General features: G+C 35.4%; 1 protein-coding gene across 1 annotated transcript in view; it reads left to right on the top strand.

Moving 5' to 3' along the window:
* The window catches only part of CSE1L (chromosome segregation 1 like), a 73,791-nt gene extending 57,384 nt beyond the window's left edge, over positions 1-16,407 (top strand). The window contains exons 15-25 of the mRNA XM_001369439.5: positions 585-721; positions 1,187-1,290; positions 2,799-2,896; positions 5,258-5,408; positions 5,541-5,749; positions 7,839-7,936; positions 8,049-8,134; positions 10,062-10,143; positions 12,544-12,690; positions 13,489-13,720; positions 14,762-16,407. Of these exons, the coding sequence (XP_001369476.1) occupies positions 585-721; positions 1,187-1,290; positions 2,799-2,896; positions 5,258-5,408; positions 5,541-5,749; positions 7,839-7,936; positions 8,049-8,134; positions 10,062-10,143; positions 12,544-12,690; positions 13,489-13,720; positions 14,762-14,851 (1,434 nt within the window). The 3' untranslated portion in view covers positions 14,852-16,407. The remainder of the gene's footprint in view (positions 1-584; positions 722-1,186; positions 1,291-2,798; positions 2,897-5,257; positions 5,409-5,540; positions 5,750-7,838; positions 7,937-8,048; positions 8,135-10,061; positions 10,144-12,543; positions 12,691-13,488; positions 13,721-14,761) is intronic.
* Positions 16,408-18,943: the final 2,536 nt, after the last annotated feature.

Here is an 18,943-nt window from a genome sequence, read left to right as displayed (position 1 = left end):
AGTAGTCTATATTGGTAGGTGGTGAGGAGAGGAAGGAAGAGTCCTGGGTCTACACTGCTGCCTTGTTTAACCAGAAGTCCTCTTTCACAGTTATTTGGAAAGCAATTTTAATTTTTTTCAACAATGTAATGATGGATTTTCAGTGATGGCAAACATTTTGGAGGTACAGGTGATGTGGAAATGTTCTCAGGTACCTGTGGAGAGCAGGAGGGAGCAGCCTGTCTCCCATCCCTCTGACTTTCTAGTAACAAACTCTGATGCACTCTATGCTGGGGCAATGACACACATACCCACAGAGAGGGCTCTAAGGACCCCCTCTGGCACATGTGCAATAGGTTTGCCACCATGGCTCTAGGACATTCTATGAATCAGTCTCTATTTTTGTTTGTTTGTTTGTTTGGACCTGGGCATTAGCTGAGAAATTATGCTGGTATAATCACATGTCCAATCTTATTGTAAAAAATGTTTTTAAAACTTAAACTGTTTCCAGATTGAGTAAAAACCTGTTTACTTTGATTTATATCTGATCATATAGATGAGCATGTTTTTATTATGAGTGAAAAACCTATTATTGAATTATTCAGGTACCTAAGGAGCAGCTTTTGGCTTCTATTCCTCTTTTGATCAATCATCTTCAAGCAGAAAGTATTGTGGTTCATACATATGCAGCTCATGCTCTTGAAAGACTGTTTACCATGAAAGGATCTAATAATACTATACTGTAAGTTCTCTGACCCTTGAACTAAGGTTTTCATAGTTTTTAAGTTGCTAATTGGGAAGCTTTGCTGATCCTACTTAATGATTCACTGCTCCCCAGAACCATTTATCTGATTCCAATTATGGATTTTATGTAGTAGTAGATAGAAATTTAAGAATTGTCAGAATTCAGTGGTGAATCAGTGGCATGGATGGTAGGAAACAGTGAATTCTCAAAAAACATTCTTTGTAGCTTTGAAACTATTTGGTTTGGGTATGCATGACCCATGTTCCTTCTTCTTGGAAAAAAATTACCATTCTAATTAAATTTAGCTTTGGTGTGTCCTATCATTTTCTGCATAGTTATCCAGTGGGAAATAGCCCTTTGGCTTGTATATTGGTAAAATTTAGCTTCAGATTAAAATTTTTCCTTTAGGTAATCCACAATAAATATAATTTTTAATATAAATTGGAAACTTTTTATCTCTAGTATTACAGCTGCAGAAATTGCACCCTTTGTAGAGATTCTACTAACAAATCTTTTCAAGGCGCTCACACTTCCTGGCTCTTCTGAAAATGAGTATATAATGAAAGGTAAGCATTTCTCCAGCATACCTGAGGCATAATTACGTATCTAATCTCAGATGAAGACCATAATTACTTGGAATTGGACCTAGTTGCGTGCCTTAAAACTGTGTGCCAAAACAATATTAGAAAATATCTAAATCATTTAGAAAAATTACTAGGAAAATAGCAACTTAATTATGAATTAAGATTTTTGTTGGAAACATAAATTTTGGAAATGGAACGCTTTTACTAAAGACATGGCTTAGTCTTTGTGTTTTATTACGAAGTAATTTCAGTATCCTATGCTTTAGCAGTAATGATTGCCATCATTCTGTCATGTTAGTGTTTTTAGCAGAAATGCAAAGTGCTTGTATAACATTTGCTTAAAGCAGTGGTATCAAATGCAAATAGAACTAGGGAACTCCTAATCCTTAGATGGAGCAGCTAAGTGCTGCAGTGAATAGAGAATTATATCAGGAATCAAAAAGACCCAAGTTAAAATGTGACCTCAAATAATTACTAGCCATTTGGGCAAGTCATTTAAACCTGTTTGCCTTCGTTTCTTCATCTGCTAAATTAGATGGAGGAGGAAATGGCAAAAACAGTTCGGTATCTTTGCCAAGAAACCCCTAAAAGGAGTCATGAAGAATCAGATATGACTGAAATGATTCAGCAACATCAACTACTATCCCTAGATAAGCAGGCAGGCTATGTGGATATTTTTTTAAATGTATTGTTATCTATGCTTTTATTTTGTGAAATATTTCCCAATTTTAATCTGGTCTGGCCAACTTGATAGTTGTGTCCCAAAGTATAGTTCTCTGGGGCCCCTGCAGTTTTTCTTAGGATTTCCCTCTTTTCTTTTTTTCTCTCAGATTGTTAACATTTCTTTAATCTCTGTATCCTCCTACATGGAGGCCCCTGTATCATTTAGATTAGCTTTATTTACTCTGTAGTAGTGGTGGCACTTTTAAAGCCTTTGAAGTGGCCCTCTGCTGCTCCCAGATTTATACCTTTCTCTGCTGTCTTGTTCTTTTTTTCCTTTTCTTCTTGTTTATGCCTTATGTGTGATAAAATAACCCAAGGGAACTAAATAGCTTGATTATCGACAGCTCATATGTTGATATTCCTCCTTAATCTTTGAGGACTGGTTATATAGGGAAAGAGGTAGAGTATTATAAAGTAGTCAGATTCCAAGGAAATATTTTAAATCTTGTTAATATAATAATAGCTAACATATGTGTTGCATTTTAAGATTTTCAGAAAGCTTTCCTAATATATTATCTTCTTTGACCCTTAAAACAACCAACATATATTACATAGAGGCAATTAGGTGAAATAACTTGCCCAGGGTGTCCGATGTCAAATTTAAAATCTGCTCTTTTTGGTCTAAGCCCAGTACTCTAGTCACTGTGCTGCATACAGTCTATTTCACAATGTAATCAGAAACTTCTTTTTTTCTTAAGCTATTACTGTCGTGTTCTAGAATTTTGACTAAGCCTAATTTCTTGCACCCCCCTCTTCTTCTTTTACAGCTATCATGAGAAGCTTTTCTCTCCTGCAAGAAGCCATAATTCCATATATCCCCACTCTCATCACACAGCTTACACAGAAGCTGTTAGCTGTTAGTAAGGTAAAGGGGAGATAGTTCTGAAATAGAAATCATGTTCTGCATACTCCTTTGTGATAAATTAAAAGTTACAGGGTGGTATATTAATTCTTTTGAACTATAATTTTGCTAAATGGCATTTTGTTGGCCAACAAGATTTCTAAAATTTTATGTTATTTTTTAGGGTGTGACATTGGACTCTGGAAAGAATTTGATTCCATATACCATAGACATTTTAATGAATAATTGCTTAGAAACTTTAATCCTTTTGCAATGAATCTTAAATTTTAAACCTTGTAATTTGCTAATTTTCACAGTTATGGCTAGAAACAGATTTTATTTCAACAATCCCAGGTCATACATCCAGATTAAAAACTTGTATTTTAGACTTTGGCCCTATCTTCAGAAATTTGCTTTGTCAAGAAAATTTGTCCGTGTGTCTGTCTTCTCTGTTTTCTCCCTCTTTTCCTAAGTCCTTACTGCTTAGAAGCAGCTCTCAAGCAGTTTCAAAACCATTAATAATTTTGCATATGAATATTTGGAATAACTTATCATGCTCAAAACTGGTGATTTCACAGTTAACAGGTTACCTTTTAAAATATCTGTTATTAAATACTGCATGGAATGATTTGGTTAAGCATTTGCAAAACTCTTTAATTTTAATTGGATGATACATCATTTAAGTCATTAAATAATCTTTAATGTCCTTTCCTGCTCTAAAATTCAGTGGTTTTATAATTACTTTCCTACATCTCCTGAAAGTAGTTTTATATAGAAGAATATTAATACAGTATTCTGAATTCTAGACACAGAAAGTCTCCTAGGAACAATTCTTTAAAATTTATTGTTATACCGATGCAAAGATTCTTCTTAAAGAGAGAAATGTCTGTAATCCCCTTAAGTACTTAGACTTCTCTTAACACTAGATATATTAAAATAACATAGAACCTTTGAACAAGGACAATTTTACAATATGATAAAATATTATTAAACAGTAGAAAAGATAGTCACTTGATTTTTCTGGCATACATTTGGGAAAAAAGTTTCCTAAAATCACTGGGTCTGACTTTACCTTCCTAGGTGGTAATTGAAGTAACAATGAGACTTCCTTTCCTCCCTTTGGTTTATACTCTGATCTTTTTGGAAAGATCAGTCTATGGCCTCCGGGGGAAGATTTAGTCCCTATGGCTAATTTATAGAAAGGGGAGTCAGTAGTGATTTCTGATTTGAAATCTAAAGAATGACTAATATGGATTTCTCTTTCAGATTAATCTTAGACTTTAGGCTAAAATAATATTTTAAATACTTAATATTTTTAAAGGATGAAGGGGGACTTTTTCTGTTTCTATCCTAGTTTTCATTTACATATATTTTTTCATTTTTTTCATTAAAAAACAACTCTAAGAATTTTACATTTAAATGAATTTAAAAGCTACTTTTTAGGGTCTCTCATTACTCATGAAATAATTAACACAAATAGGGAAGTGTGAAAAGGTAGAAAGATCTATACCTATATTCCATAGTTCCAGTATCCTTTTTCCTTCCTTAATTATCATACCTAGAGTTTAGTTCTTAGAGCCACTTTTTTTTTTTTTAATAATACTTACCTTCCACCTTAGAATCAATACTATGTATTGGTTCAAAGGCAAAAGAGTGTTAAGGGCTAGTCAATGGGGGTTAAGTGACTTGCCCAGGGTCACACAGCTGGGAAGTGTCTGAGGTCAAATTTGAACCCAGTACCTCCTGTCTCTAGGCCTGACTCTCAATCCACTGAGCTACCCAACTGCCATCTGAGAGCCACTTTTTAAGGAAGATTTCCTTAACAAGCTAAGATAATACAGGCCCTGGAAGCACTGCCATCAAGGATTGTTTGAAAATAGTGGGAACATAATATAACTCTAATGGGTGCCAGGAGGAAAAACTATTATACTTGTTATGCTTGACTTCAGAAGGCAGAACTAGAAATATAAATTTGTAGGGAAGAGGATTAATTTCAATATAACAAATAACTTCCTAACAATAGGAATTCTTTGTGAGGTGGTCAATTCTCATGTACTAGAGATCTTCATGTGGAAGCTGGATGCTCCATTGTCAGAGAAATTCCTTTTCAGATAATAGATGTCTTTGGCATATGCCTCTCTCAGACTTTCATGTTGAATTCTGAATCTGCTGTGTAGTGGTTGTCTCCCTTGAAACCTCTGTTTTCTTTATTATAAAAATGTTTAAAATAACCATTGGCCCAAAGGAGGCTTTATAAGCTATAAAACACCACATAATTTGGGCCATTGTTATGAATGAAATAAAGATTTTATCCTCAAACCTTTCCAATAGCTACTTAAGTGCTAACTAGAGAGTAACTTGTATTGGCTTAATTTTCCATTTCAGAACCCAAGCAAACCTCATTTTAATCATTACATGTTTGAGGCAATATGCTTATCCATAAGGATAACTTGCAAAGCCAACCCTGCTGCTGTTGTCAACTTTGAAGAAGCTTTGTTTATGGTATTTACAGAAATTCTGCAAAATGATGTACAAGGTGAGCTAGGAGAACGTTCTCTGTCTTTGAACATGTGAGAATGAATGATTGTTTGAAATTTAAGGGATCTGGATGATGTGGTTGTTTGTTATCTTGACTCTCAAATTCTTACTTCTTTGTTCTGTCAAATAGAGTTTATTCCCTATGTGTTTCAAGTGATGTCTTTGCTTCTGGAAACACACAAAAATGGCATTCCATCTTCCTATATGGCCTTGTTTCCTCACCTCCTCCAGCCAGTTCTATGGGAAAGAGCAGGAAACATTCCTCCTCTGGTGAGGCTCCTCCAGGCATTTTTGGAGAAAGGTTCAAATACAATAGCAAGTGCTGCCGCAGATAAAATTGTAAGTTGGATTAATATTGATTCCTGATTACAATGCTCAAAGTTGGCATAATGAACATAATGAAAGTGTGTTTGTATTTTTTTAAGATTGAATATTGAATCAATGAATAGGTAATATTAATGTAGCTTCTCGTTTCATTTTCCTTAAAATTAATTCAGTTTCAAAGCTTTTATAAGAAAAGTGCTTTGTTATTTTTTTTAACCCTTACCTTACATCTGGGAATCAATTGTATGTAAAAGGGCTAGACAGTGTGGGTTGCAAGTTGCTCAGGGTCACACAGCTAGAAAGTGTCTATGAAGCCATATTTGAACCCAGGACTTCCTGTCCCTAGGTCTGTGTACCCATCAACTGAGCCATCTGGCTGTCCTTACTTTGTAATATTTTAAATGCTAGACATTTGAATTATTTTTATCTAGATTTTTTTTAATGGCTACTTCTGACATCTGAAACGTTAATAGTATTTGATCTCTATTGTGGAAAAATGGGGTTATAGAAAAAAATAGGTACAACAACTGCACTCAGAGGAGCTGAGTTTTGATTGAATCCTAGTTTTTTTAGCAACTTAGTTTTTGACAGTGTCTTTCAGCCTTAGGATTCTCACTCTGTAGGTGATCTCTAAGGTCCCTTCAATATCTGTAATACTTATTACATATGTAATATTATACATATTATATATACATATACAATAAGATAATCTTATAAAGAATAATTTTTACATTACTGGGAACACTTTATTTTTTTAAATGAAATCATTCCTAGTGGCTAAAAGGGCTGAGTTTCATAACATTTTTTTCTCCTTTGTCAGTACTCTGTAGGTAAGAAAGTGATACTATATAGTGATCTGTAGTCAAAACGACACTGGACCTGGAGCCAGAAAAGCCTATGTTAGGGACATTTTTATTAGCAGCATGATGGTGGGCAAGTCACTTAAATCACAATGAGTGGTTTCCAAATTAGTGAAATGATGCAGTGTCATTGTAAATTTAATTAATGCTCTATTCATTAAAAGACTAAGTATGAATTAAATTAGTAAGCAATGGAAAAGCCTTAGAATTTACTTGATTTTCCCATTGGGATTTTCCACAATGTGACATTCATAGGCTAGTGATGGACCTTGTGAGGAATAGATTAGAGGCCATGTGACAACAAATGATTTATTCCGAAGTTGAACACTTAATGGGTTGAGTCTATTCTGGCTGTTGGGTGAAGAGATGAAACCAGTGAGATTTCTCGGGAGGGGGGCTGTCTATTTTAAATTAATTAAAAATATTTTCCCATGGTTACATGATTCATGTTCTTTCTCTCCCAGAGCCGATGAGCAATTCCACTGGGTTTTACATTGTGTAAAGTGATCAAGACCTATTTCTATATTATTAATTAGGGTGATCACTTACTACATCCCCATTGACCCATGAGATCAAGGAGTTGTTTTTCTTCTGTGTTTCTACTCCCACAGTTCTTTCTCTGTATGTGGATAACTTTTTTTCTCATAAGTTTCTCTGGATTGTCCTGGTCATTGCATTACTGCTAGTAAAGTCCATTACATTTGATTGAGCCACAGTGTATCAGTCTCTGTGTACAATGTTCTCCTGGTTCTGCTCCTTTCACTCTGCATCAATTCCTGAAGGTTGTTCCATTTCACATGGAATTCCTCCAGTTCATTATTCCTTTCAGCACAATAGTATTCCATCACCATCTGATACCACAATTTGTTCAGCCATTCCCCAATCAGTGGACACCCCTTTATTTTCCAGTTTTTTGCCACCACAAAGAGTGCATGTATGCCATTCTGGTCTTTGATGAATTTGTGGCCTTTGGGGCATGCGGAGGTGTGACAGATTCTAATTACAAAGGTGATGTCATTTGAGATTATCTTTTTAAAATGACATCAGAAGCAATTCACATTCAATACAACATTTTATTTGAAAGATAGGAACTAGTGTTAAAGTTGCAGGGGTGGGGTGGGGGGTGGGATCATCTTTTTAACAAATGTTTAACTGATATATGCAGAACAGAGAAGTGCCTTGTTTTCTTGTGCTGTTTTATTTAATTATGACGAACATTTTGTTTTGTTTTGTTTTGTTTACAGCCTGGATTACTAGGTGTTTTCCAGAAGCTTATTGCTTCTAAAGCAAATGATCACCAAGGTTTCTTTCTTCTTAACAGTATTATTGAGCACATGCCTCCGTGAGTATGAATATAGTTCATTTTGTTTTAGGTCAATTTGTCTTTACTTGGTGTTCAGAAAGATAATAAAACTGTTTCAATAATGTCATGTTTTCATGTTTTTATTCTTCAGGGAGTCAGTTGACCAGTACAGAAAGCAAATCTTCATTCTACTGTTCCAAAGACTTCAGAATTCCAAAACAACCAAATTTATCAAGAGTAAGTGAAATGAGTACTAGGTTCTTTGGGTGATGTATAGAAACAAAAAAAAATTTTTTAAGGTAGAAAAATTGCTAGAAATCTTGGTCATGATCATGTAATTAACACATACACACAAACTGTGGACTTCATGTTATAGGAATTCGTAGATAATCATTAAAAATCTTTCTGTTGAATAGCTTTTATGGGAAATATTTTTTCTTTTCCTTTTTCATTTCAATACAAGATATTACAATGAAACATTTTTATTTTTGTTTTTCTCTAATTGACAAACATCAAAGATTTTTTTACACAGACCTGAAGATTATGAATCACAAACTTTTATGAATTTCATTTATTTTGCCTTAAAGTTTTTCCTATTTCACTTTATTCATGTCTTGACATCCTGCCCCAATTATTAATGGATTTCTTGATGTCACATGAGAGGAATAGCATTGTTTTTCTTGTTAAAAGACCTACTTTTAGATTTTTAACTATGAGTTCTCCTATCTCTGTAGTTATAAACATAACCTTTCTGAACTTCGATTTATGTCAGATTTTAAAGTTCTTACATCACTTAACCCTTAGCTGTTGGGGGAAAGTATTTTACAACCTTTAGAGGATACTGTAAATAGAAGGTTTTTGGAGCTAAGGCCAAGAATATTCCATGGATAAATTAATTAGGGAAATTATGACATAACATTTTAAAAATATTTTGGCTTCCATTATTTACATTGGAAAGGGAATTCCAACTTAGGAACAGATGGGGGGTTACTGTTGTTTTTTTTATTATTTAAACTTTTTTATTAGTAAGAACAACAACAAACAGTTATTTCACTATACTAAGAGAAAAGGAGAATAGAATTTGAACTTGTTAATCCCTGTTGCATATATTTTGCTCTTAAAAATATGTATATTCATCACTACTCATGCTCTTATAACAAAAAAATATAGTCAAGCAAAACATATTTACATATTGGCCATGTTTCAAAAGTGTATCATTCTGAACCTGTGGTTGTGTAGGAGCTCCTGATTGTGTATCTTTTTTTTTTTTTTTAATTAGTTACTTAAGACTCAGAATAATTTTTCCCATAGAAAGAATCTGATTCCCTGTAATTAGGTTATTTTGCCAGCCATAGAGCCTTTTTCAAATGTAAAAGGCCTGAAGTAGGTAATATTATTTCAGTTGTGTCTGGCGATTTGTGACATTTTTTTCCATGGGAGACTCCAGCCGAATATGAACTCTAGGCCCTTGAAATACAGGTGACCATAATTGTCTCTAGATAGCCATAATGTAGTGAGAGGAATTCCTGCTTTGTAGACCTAGGCCCCAAATTCAGAACCTTGCTGTTACCTGTAGAACTTAATGGTTGAATCTGAGTTTCTTTATGTTGTAGATCAATCAAGGAGGTTGTATTAGGTGATATCATAAGGTACTTTCTAGCTCTGAATGATTTAAAAATCCTTGGAAATGGCATGGAAACTCCAGCACCTGTTGAATATATTTACTTTCAAGGATATGATAGCACAAGAAAAGATAACCTCCCTGAATTCCTCCCTACAAATTTTAATGAGACAAAGAACAGTCACTTCAAGTGGGATAGGGGCTGTAGCATGTTGGTATTAGTCTTCCATCATCATAGGAAAGTCATTTAATTTTTTTTTTTTGATTTCTCAATCTGTAAAATGAAGTCATTTGACAAGATTGTGTCCTGTGACCCTACGAATTTTCCAAGTAAAATTTTTGGAGATGATCCATAGAATAGGTTTTGAATTTGCAGGATGAAATTCTATTATTAAATATATAGCTAGGCCTGTTATACTTTGGCTGAGATAGTATTGAAGTTTGATGACTTTTGTGTATTTCTAGACTCATGTATTTTCCATTATTGTCTCCTTCACTATGAGCAGATCTAAAATCATCATCATTAACTTCTTTCCTCAACAGGTTTCTTAGTTTTTATTAACTTATATTGCATAAAATATGGGGCACTAGCACTTCAAGAGATATTTGACAGCATACAACCAAAGTAAGTACAATTTTAATCTGTGTTTAATTAACATTTGACATCTTTTAAACTTTTTGAAGTTTTCTAATGACCCTATTTAGTGTTTTTTTTTTATTTCTACATTAATTGCATATAATAACATGTTTTTTTTTTTTATATCTAGGGGAAAAAATAAGTGATTTGCTAGACCTGAAATCTGTTTTCTAGTTTTGACCACCCTCTACCACTTTCCATCGAGGGTCAATACCAAAGAATAACAGAAATTAAAACTTAGAAACAGCCATTTGAGCAATTCTTTATATCAGAGAAATCTTACTTCTACACCTGAACATTTGACATCATCCATCACTCTCCCTTTCTAATTTTTCATGTTTCTCCTTTCTTTTTGTTATCTTGGTGTCTTTTTGGCTTTTCTTGCTTGGTTTTCCTGTTACTCACTAAGCATGTTAATCGTCTGAGGATCTGGTCTGGGCCTCATCATTTTGCTCTGTCTCAGAGTCTCACAGTCATTTCCTCAGATCACATTTATGCACATGCTATATAGTTAATGATCACCAAACATTTAAGTACCTACAATCTTCTGGGGACTGTGCAGAGGACTGAGGGTATAATAGAAGTTAAAAGCAGTCCTATTCTGTTTGCTTAGCTAGTCATTCCCCATGATCCTTTTGGGCTTTCTTGAACTTTTGGGACATTCTGAACTGACTGTCTCATTGGCATCTGAAACTTAACATGTCTAAAACAGCTCTCATCTTCTTTTCCCCGCCAGTCTTCTCCTCTTTAGATCTGTCCTGTTGTCTAAAGTATGACCATCCTCACAGTCAGAATGGGCCTTCCCCTACCCCATTGTCCACTCTTCATTCATTCACAGATAGTTTGTTGCTTCTTTTTTCTTTCTTTTTTTTTGTACTTTTATAGCCTCTTGGTATATATCCCTTTCTCTCCCTTCACACAGATACCACTGTAGATCAGACCTACATACATCACCTTTCACATGGACTATTTGAACAGCCTCCCACTTGACCTCATCGCTGTGTTTCTTCCTACTCTAATCCACATTCTGTTCAGCTGATAAAGTAATTTTTGTAGAGTGTAGACCAGCTAGGTTTCCCCTTTATATGTACCACCACCGCCCCCAATCTGTGAATATTTTCCAGGATAGAATCCACCATAAATTCCAGAGGCATTTCTAATTCTTTATACTTTGGCCCTTTCCTGCCCTTTTTAGTTTTGTGCTGTATGTTCCCTTCCACTTCTTGTATATGATCTAGCTATGTATGCTCTTCCCTGTATACACAGAATCTTCCCCTGCCTGTCCCCTATGCTTTGCTCCCTTACCTATGCCTTTTATTTTCACTAGATTTGTTTTTGTCTCAGCTCACATCCCTTTTCTGAAAGAAGCTTTTCTCAGTTCCCCTCGCTGCTCTGGCCTTCCCCTCTGAGATTGCCATCTCCTTTGTATATAGCTTATATATGTACTAATGTGATCTTTCTGACAATGTGTCCTGGAACATAGTAGGCATTTAATGCATGCCTGATAACTGATTGCCCAACTTTGGGATTGTGTTCTTTTTCTTTCTCAGGTGTCTTATAGGCACCATCTCCTCCATATACCTGTTATAATTCTATTCTTCTTAAAGATACTTGCCCATGGAGTGGAGGGGGGTGGCACATGCAATGTGGAGAGGTGGACATAAGCACAGTGCTCTTTTTCATATCATAAATTGTCACCTTCCTTAAAGATACATGTGCTATATTTTGCACTTAGATTTCCTTTCTTTCCTCTACTCCATTCCACCTTTCACTTTGAATTTTAGCTTCTTATGCTTCTTAATTGTACCTGTCATTCACATTATCTTTATCCTTCTGCCTTTTTTGCTTGTTCTCAGTTTTATTATCTTTTCAGTTCTTTGATGCAATTTCTCTTAAACTAGCAGATATATTGTGAGAACTTTTGTGTCCTGGGATTCCTCACCATTTTTTATACCTTGTTTGCCATAACTTGATTTCCACAGTATTCTTGGAGATGTGTTTTATAAGATAGTTCCTATAAGAAATTCTCCTGATGCCCCATGGTTATTACTTCATCTTATGTTTAACTCCAATTAGATTCTCCTATTTAGCCAATAATGTAATCTGCTATATAATGAGTGGGCCTATAAAAAAAATTACCGATTACTTTGTCAGAGAGGGCTGATTAATATTGATTGTTCTTTATTTTTAAGTAATGGTACTAACTGGCCAACAACAACCTTTTGGTTAATTCTGTCTTTTACTTCTGGCTCAAATCCCTTTTGCTACAAGCCTGTTATTTTTTATACTATTTTCAACATTTGTACAAAAATTAGGCCCAAGCCTTTTGCTTTATTTTTTCATCATTGTGTTCCACTCAATACTGATGTAGAGTGAATATTTTAACAGAATGTTTGGAATGGTTTTGGAGAAAATTATTATTCCTGAAATACAGAAAGTTTCTGGACAAGTAGAGAAGAAGATCTGTGCCGTTGGCATAACTAAATTACTAACAGAATGTCCTCCAATGATGGACACTGAGTACACAAAGCTTTGGTAAGTACAGAGATCTTAATGGATTTCCATTATTACTCCTGCTCTTCTTTATGATCATAAAATTTCTTAGCTAAAAGTTCTGGCAAGAACTCCAGATTGCAATCTAGGTAACCTCGTTTCTACATTCCTACTCAGCCACTAATTTGCTTTCTGATCTTGGGCAAATCATCCTTCTCATGGCCTTAGTTTCTTCATCTTTATTGAGGGCCTCAAATTAAGTGATCAAAATTTGACAGTAATTTCTGAAATGCACTATTCTAATGGAATACTGAGGAAATATAGAGTCATGTTCTTCAGTCTTGTCCAGCTCTTTGTGACCTCATTTGGGGTTTTCCTTGTAAAAATACTGGAGTGGTTTTGTCATTTCCTTTTCTAACTCATTTGACAGACAAGGAAACCAAGGCAAAAAGGGTGAAGTGATTCACCTAGGGTCACATCACCAATAAGACACATATAGTGTACAGGACTTTTTTGTCCTGTGATATGCTGCTCACCCATTTGACACCTTAGCTGCTATAACTTGATGTCTTAGCACCAGATTTGAACTCAGAAAGATGAGTGTACCTGACTCTAAGCCTGGCACTATCTTCTAGACAACCTACCTGCCCATGTGTAGCCATATATATCAATAAAATATAACCCCAGGAGCAGATTTCGGGTCCTTTCTAGGCCCCATAGCTTACTCTGCTCTTCAGAGGAATTGGTCATAGTTAACATAGAAGTATTAATTTTTTGTTTAATTAAATCTACTCTTCTTTTGGTGATCTTGTCTTTCTCTTCTTCCAAAACGTCTTCCAGGACACCTTTATTGCAGTCGCTGATTGGGCTTTTTGAATTACCTGAGGATGACACAATCCCCGATGAAGAACATTTTATTGATATAGAAGATACACCAGGATACCAGACTGCTTTCTCTCAGCTTGCATTTGCTGGCAAAAAAGAGCATGATCCTGTAGGTCAATTGGTGAATAATCCCAAAATCCACCTGGCACAGTCTCTTCATAAATTGTCTACCGCATGTCCAGGAAGGGTAAGTATTGCTTGTCTTTTAAGAAGAGCAAAATATAAAGGGACTTTTGGGTAACTGAGAGATAAAGGTAATTTCATTTCTTGTTCTAGTGGCCACCAAGTTGTTGGTTTTTTAATGTGAAGTCATCTCAAGTTGTCTGTCTTACATGGTAGTTCTTCACCAAATTTGTTTTTAATTGGAACAGAATATTGAAATATTTGGATTTGTATGGATTTATTTACTCTGAGCCAAAATGGGAGTTGTTAATCTGTAAATAGGAATATTCTTTCTAAAATATAGACATTTCTGTCACTGCTCACATACTGAGCATTAAATTTATGAACCAGGGTTTTTTTAACTGTAAATTCATCTCTCATCTATTAATGGCAGTTTCTTCTGTAAGTTGTCTTTTGTGGTGGGAATGGTGTTTTATGCTTTCATTTTCTCTTATGTGCTAAGGAGAAATAAGTATTAAGTAAGTGATTGAGGCTTTTTTTTGTACAAAAGTTCTCAGAGTAGTTATCTGCACACACCCCCACACACATCTCAGCTCAATGTGACTATAAAATTTAATTCTCTCCTATCTTGAAATTCTGGTTTCTTAATAATATATTCTCAATTTTGTTCATGACTGAATTTAGCAATTCCATGAATGTGCAATATATCCTGTTTTCCAGGATATATTATTGAGTACATTTATTTGTAAAGCAGAGTTTGGGTTGTCGGGTCTCTTGATTATTAGTGGATACTTGGATTATTTCGAAACCCTGGTAACATGCATACCCCACAGGGTATTAGGCAAAATGATGGTAGTAGGGTCAGAATATTTATGCACAAGCAGAAAGTGATGTGGTTCATGGTAAGCAGAACACTTCATGGGAGTGGATGCTCCTATCACTCAGTTACTAGCTTTTTTATTTAGTAGCTAACCATGCTCCTGATGTTTATTTTGGTATCCAAAGAGGGATGTTTTACAGTTTCTCATTAATGACATTAAAATGAAAGAATTTGGCATGGGAATGTGTAGTCTGCAATGAAATCCTGCTTTTCTTGTTTTTGAAGGTTCCTTCAATGGTGAGCACTAGTCTGAATGCAGAAGCATTGCAGTATCTCCAAGGATATCTCCAAGCAGCAAGTGTAACACTACTCTGAACTTCATTTATTTGATGGGCAAAAAATTTAATAGAGCTTTCCTATAAAAGGATATTGACTTGTAAGCAGAGCTTCGATAAACCGATGCAAGCATCTCCTTTTGGAAATTATCACAGAATCCATCTTGTAAAAGATATTAAATGTTACTTAAAGCAGACCTTGAGCAAAGTAGGTGGTTTATGTGATCATAGGTAATGGAGGCGGGTATCTTTTTCCATTCCCAATTTGCAGCTTTCAGAAGGAATATTAGTAGCAGTTCATTTTTTTGGATTGATTTTGGGATCCACGTTTGCTGTGGTTGAAAGTAATCTTTTCACTTTTCTGGAAAGCATTGCTGTTGAGACTCATTCTATCACTAAATTGCCTTTCCCTTTTGGATGCTTTTGTCATTTTGTATTTTATTTCCGTGTCTTTCCTTTAGCTTTTTGATTTAAAATGTGGATAAATGCAGGATTGCTTGTGTCAATTCAATTACCAGGCCTTGCACAGTGAATGGTTTTAATTGTGTAGTCAGCAATAAAGTAAACTCTAAGGTCTGTATTATAGAATAGCTGAAGGATAGGTTTACTAATGGCTTGGGGGGGGCGGTTCATAACCATGGTCTTTTGGGGCATCCATTATTAGGTCACTGACTGTCTTATCACCTCTTCTCCTTTCTTAAAGGAAGGGAAATGACAGTCTATACATAGTGAAAAACAATGAAGTTAATTTCCTACAGTTCTTGTACCTTTGCCCCAGTGACACTAATGAAAAGGGTTTCTATTACTTTGTTGGAATGATTTCTTTTCCTCAGCTTCAATGTTTGCAAATCGGGCTAATACTTTTATACCCTAACCTCACAAGGACATTGTGAGAGATCCATGTTTGCTTTGAATGTTTCCTTCTATGCCCTAAGTGGCTTTTTCTTTTATATTCATTTTTAGGAATGAAGTCAGTTTAGGGTTGTGGGCTTTTTCTGCCTTGTGTTAATTATTAGATCATTGGCATAACTTGATTTTTAGGGGCTTAGCTTTTACTCCAATATAATTGTCTGGAGTCAATATAATCTTGCCCCCTCCTTCAGGTCCTCATTTTGGCAATTGTTCTTTATAACTTGGCTCAGGATTTGATTTTTATGGATGTGCCCAGCTGAGCTCTTAGATTTGAAAGAAGATATCGACAGCAGTGCTAAAAGTGAGCCAGGCATCAGTCTTTCTGAGCTTGACCACGAATGTGTCCTATGGCTTCCATTAAGGGAACAATACTTTAAAAAGTTTCAACACTTGCCCTGTGGTTCTTTTAATCAAATTATGTTTGGAATTTATGCAAAAATTTTATATGCAGAGTACATAAAACTAACCTGAATACTGAGTTTTTAGTGAAAATTATTCAAGGATATGTCTTAACCTGCCTAAAATCTCAGCACATGACTTGTAAATGCTTACTACTGCTCTTAATGTTTTGTTTTTATAGTTTTGGATAAGACATTTAAAGCAACCTAAGTGTGTTTGCACCTGGTCTAATAAGAATGCTTCTGGATTTGTCATCTTCCATTGATTAAACAAGTAGACATCTGAGCCCTGACTACTTCATTCAAAAATTTCTGACAGAAGCTGCGTTATAGTGAAATTTCAATTCCTATATTACTACTTTGATACATACAACATTTCATGTAAAAGGAAATAGCTGTAGGGCCAAATTAAAAGATTTTGCATGACACAATGTTTAACTAGGACATTAAAAAAAAAACACAGTCATGGTAGCTTGGTGTACAAAGCACAGTACAAAGGGAAGTGTATGGGACTCTGGCCTTGGTTCTCCCAATGGCAAGCACTGTAAGCAGTTAAGTAAGGTTGCTTCAGTATTTTGGAGTCTCGGGAACTTCTGTAAAATGAGGCACTGGATCTGAGAAGGGCTACAGTCCCTGACAGCTTAGATATCCTATTGTTACTGAGACGTAAGAAGACAACCTTAAGGATTCATTTGTAGAACTACAAAATTTTTCTTAAAACATTGTATAGAAATGATTTGTCTAAAAATGTGGGGCAATTTGCAGCCTTTAAAGGAAAGAATATGGTAGTGGATGTTTCCATATTATAGAAAGAAAAAAAACCTCCACCTCTGTATAGCTGGGCAGCATATTTGTTAAAATAATTTTAGTTCTCTGAGCATTTTTTTTCTAACAGATTGATGAAACAAATGTTAATGTTGCCAAAGAGTGGAGCTTTTAAAGATGGCTGGTGTCTGCTAGTAAGATGAACAAAAGTTTTAATTGTGTTAATTTTAATTTGGGTTTATTAAAGTCACTATAGTAGCTGAATGGGGGAGGGGAGGAGAAATAAAGCAGAAGATTCCTTTGGGGTCTTTTGGGGATGAGGGACCAGAAAGGTATGGCAAATGATCTTATATCAAAGCAAACTGGTCAGCAATTATGATCTTGAAAGAGGGTTGCTCAGGGTATAAACTTACGAGAGGAGAAATTCTCTGAATGAGGCCAGCTTTCCATTCTGCCCCGTTCTCTCATAATTTTGTATATACATTTCTAAAAATGCTAAGAAAACCTACCTTAAAAATGTTTTCCAAAGAAATGTCCAGGTTATTTCTAAGGTTTATTATATTTACTGTCAATATCAGTTCCATATAAATATATTTCATCCCTCCTCTTAGAAAAGAAGATGGCCTGTCTCTCATGCCTGTTATTACCGATGCCTATCCACTTTCTCTTGGACTTAAGTTTTGTTTTGAGTTTTTTAACTGTTTATACGTTTTATGCAACATAATTTAGTATCACTTTTCCCCTCAGTTGTTTCCTGTCCCCCAAAGCTCTCTCCCTGTTTCTTCTGTATGGGTCAAGCATCGATAGGACTAGCTCTTCACCTTAAAAGTAGATTTGGATTACAAGTTCATTAACCATCTCAACCAGCCCAAACAGGGGCTAAGTGTCATAGGGTAGAATAGAAGATGAATAGCAATCAGCCAGCAAAATGTAGCTCTTTTCCAGGCTCTCTTCTACCCCCACCTCCCTACCCGAAAGGTGACTCCTTTACTAGAATGGTTCAGATCTTAATGCTTTCTTGAATCCAGTTGAATGGGCTTTATGTAGACTACAAGGGTGTGACGCCAATGGAATGGTATATGAAGCTCAATGGGTCTTTAGCAATGTCCCATAGTTAAAAAGTAAAGGATATGAGATTGCTAATGTGTGGTAGTTGCTGGGGATCTGAAGAGAAAAAATACTCATGTGAGTTCTAAACGCAATCCACAGACCACATAGGGGGACACAAAAGGACACAAATGGTGAACTCAAATATTTGACTGGTACACACAAAATATTTTAAAAACTAGAGTTACAATTGCATTGTACTGGGTAGGATTCTTTTTAGAAGATTTAAAGAAAGAGAAATGCATATAATAAACACAGGTTGGGGAAGTTGGGATCAGCACTGATGGTGCCAGTTGCCATATAGATGGGATCAGGATTTCAGGTAAGCAAATGAATAAAAAAGGAGTTACTTTGTAGTGAGGGTCCTTGTATTATCTCCTTTTTCTTATCTCTGAATAAAGGAAAACAGAAGACTTGTAAATAGTGACACAGACAACTTCCGAGGAAAAATAAGGGCTTTGCAAATATGTGCCAGACTATGTTAGAACAGAAGGAGAGCAACAGTTTCAACCTAAAATAAAGATGGTAGTGCATTATTCCTTGAGGGGATGTTTTTATAGAGAAGAGAAACCACCAGCAGGTTGCTGATGCCCTCCTGATTGCCTGGAGATGGCTGTAGCAGTCTTAGGCTTCACTAGAGACAAGCACATGTATTCATACAAGAAATCTTACATATTAATGGCAAAATAAATTGCGGGAACTTGCATGATACAAAAATTACAAAATGAGAAACCAGTGTGTTTTCTGAGACCCAGGTACGTATATTCAGAGTTTTTCTTGCTCTTCAAGGGTGTGTGTGTGTGTGTGTGTGTGTGTGTGTGTGTGTGTGTGTGTGTGTGTGTGTGTGTGTGTGTGTGATTATCCAATACAACAGAAGCTAAAAAAAAAAAACAGGCTGTTGAGTTTGACAAATGTTTATAGGAAGTTCCAGTTAACCAGCCTCATTTGAC

This window comes from Monodelphis domestica, chromosome 1 (genome assembly GCF_027887165.1).
Source record: "Monodelphis domestica isolate mMonDom1 chromosome 1, mMonDom1.pri, whole genome shotgun sequence".
Lineage (NCBI taxonomy): Eukaryota > Metazoa > Chordata > Mammalia > Didelphimorphia > Didelphidae > Monodelphis > Monodelphis domestica.
The sequence above is the reverse complement of the archived record's forward strand: the minus strand, read 5'-3'. Positions and strand labels throughout refer to the sequence as shown.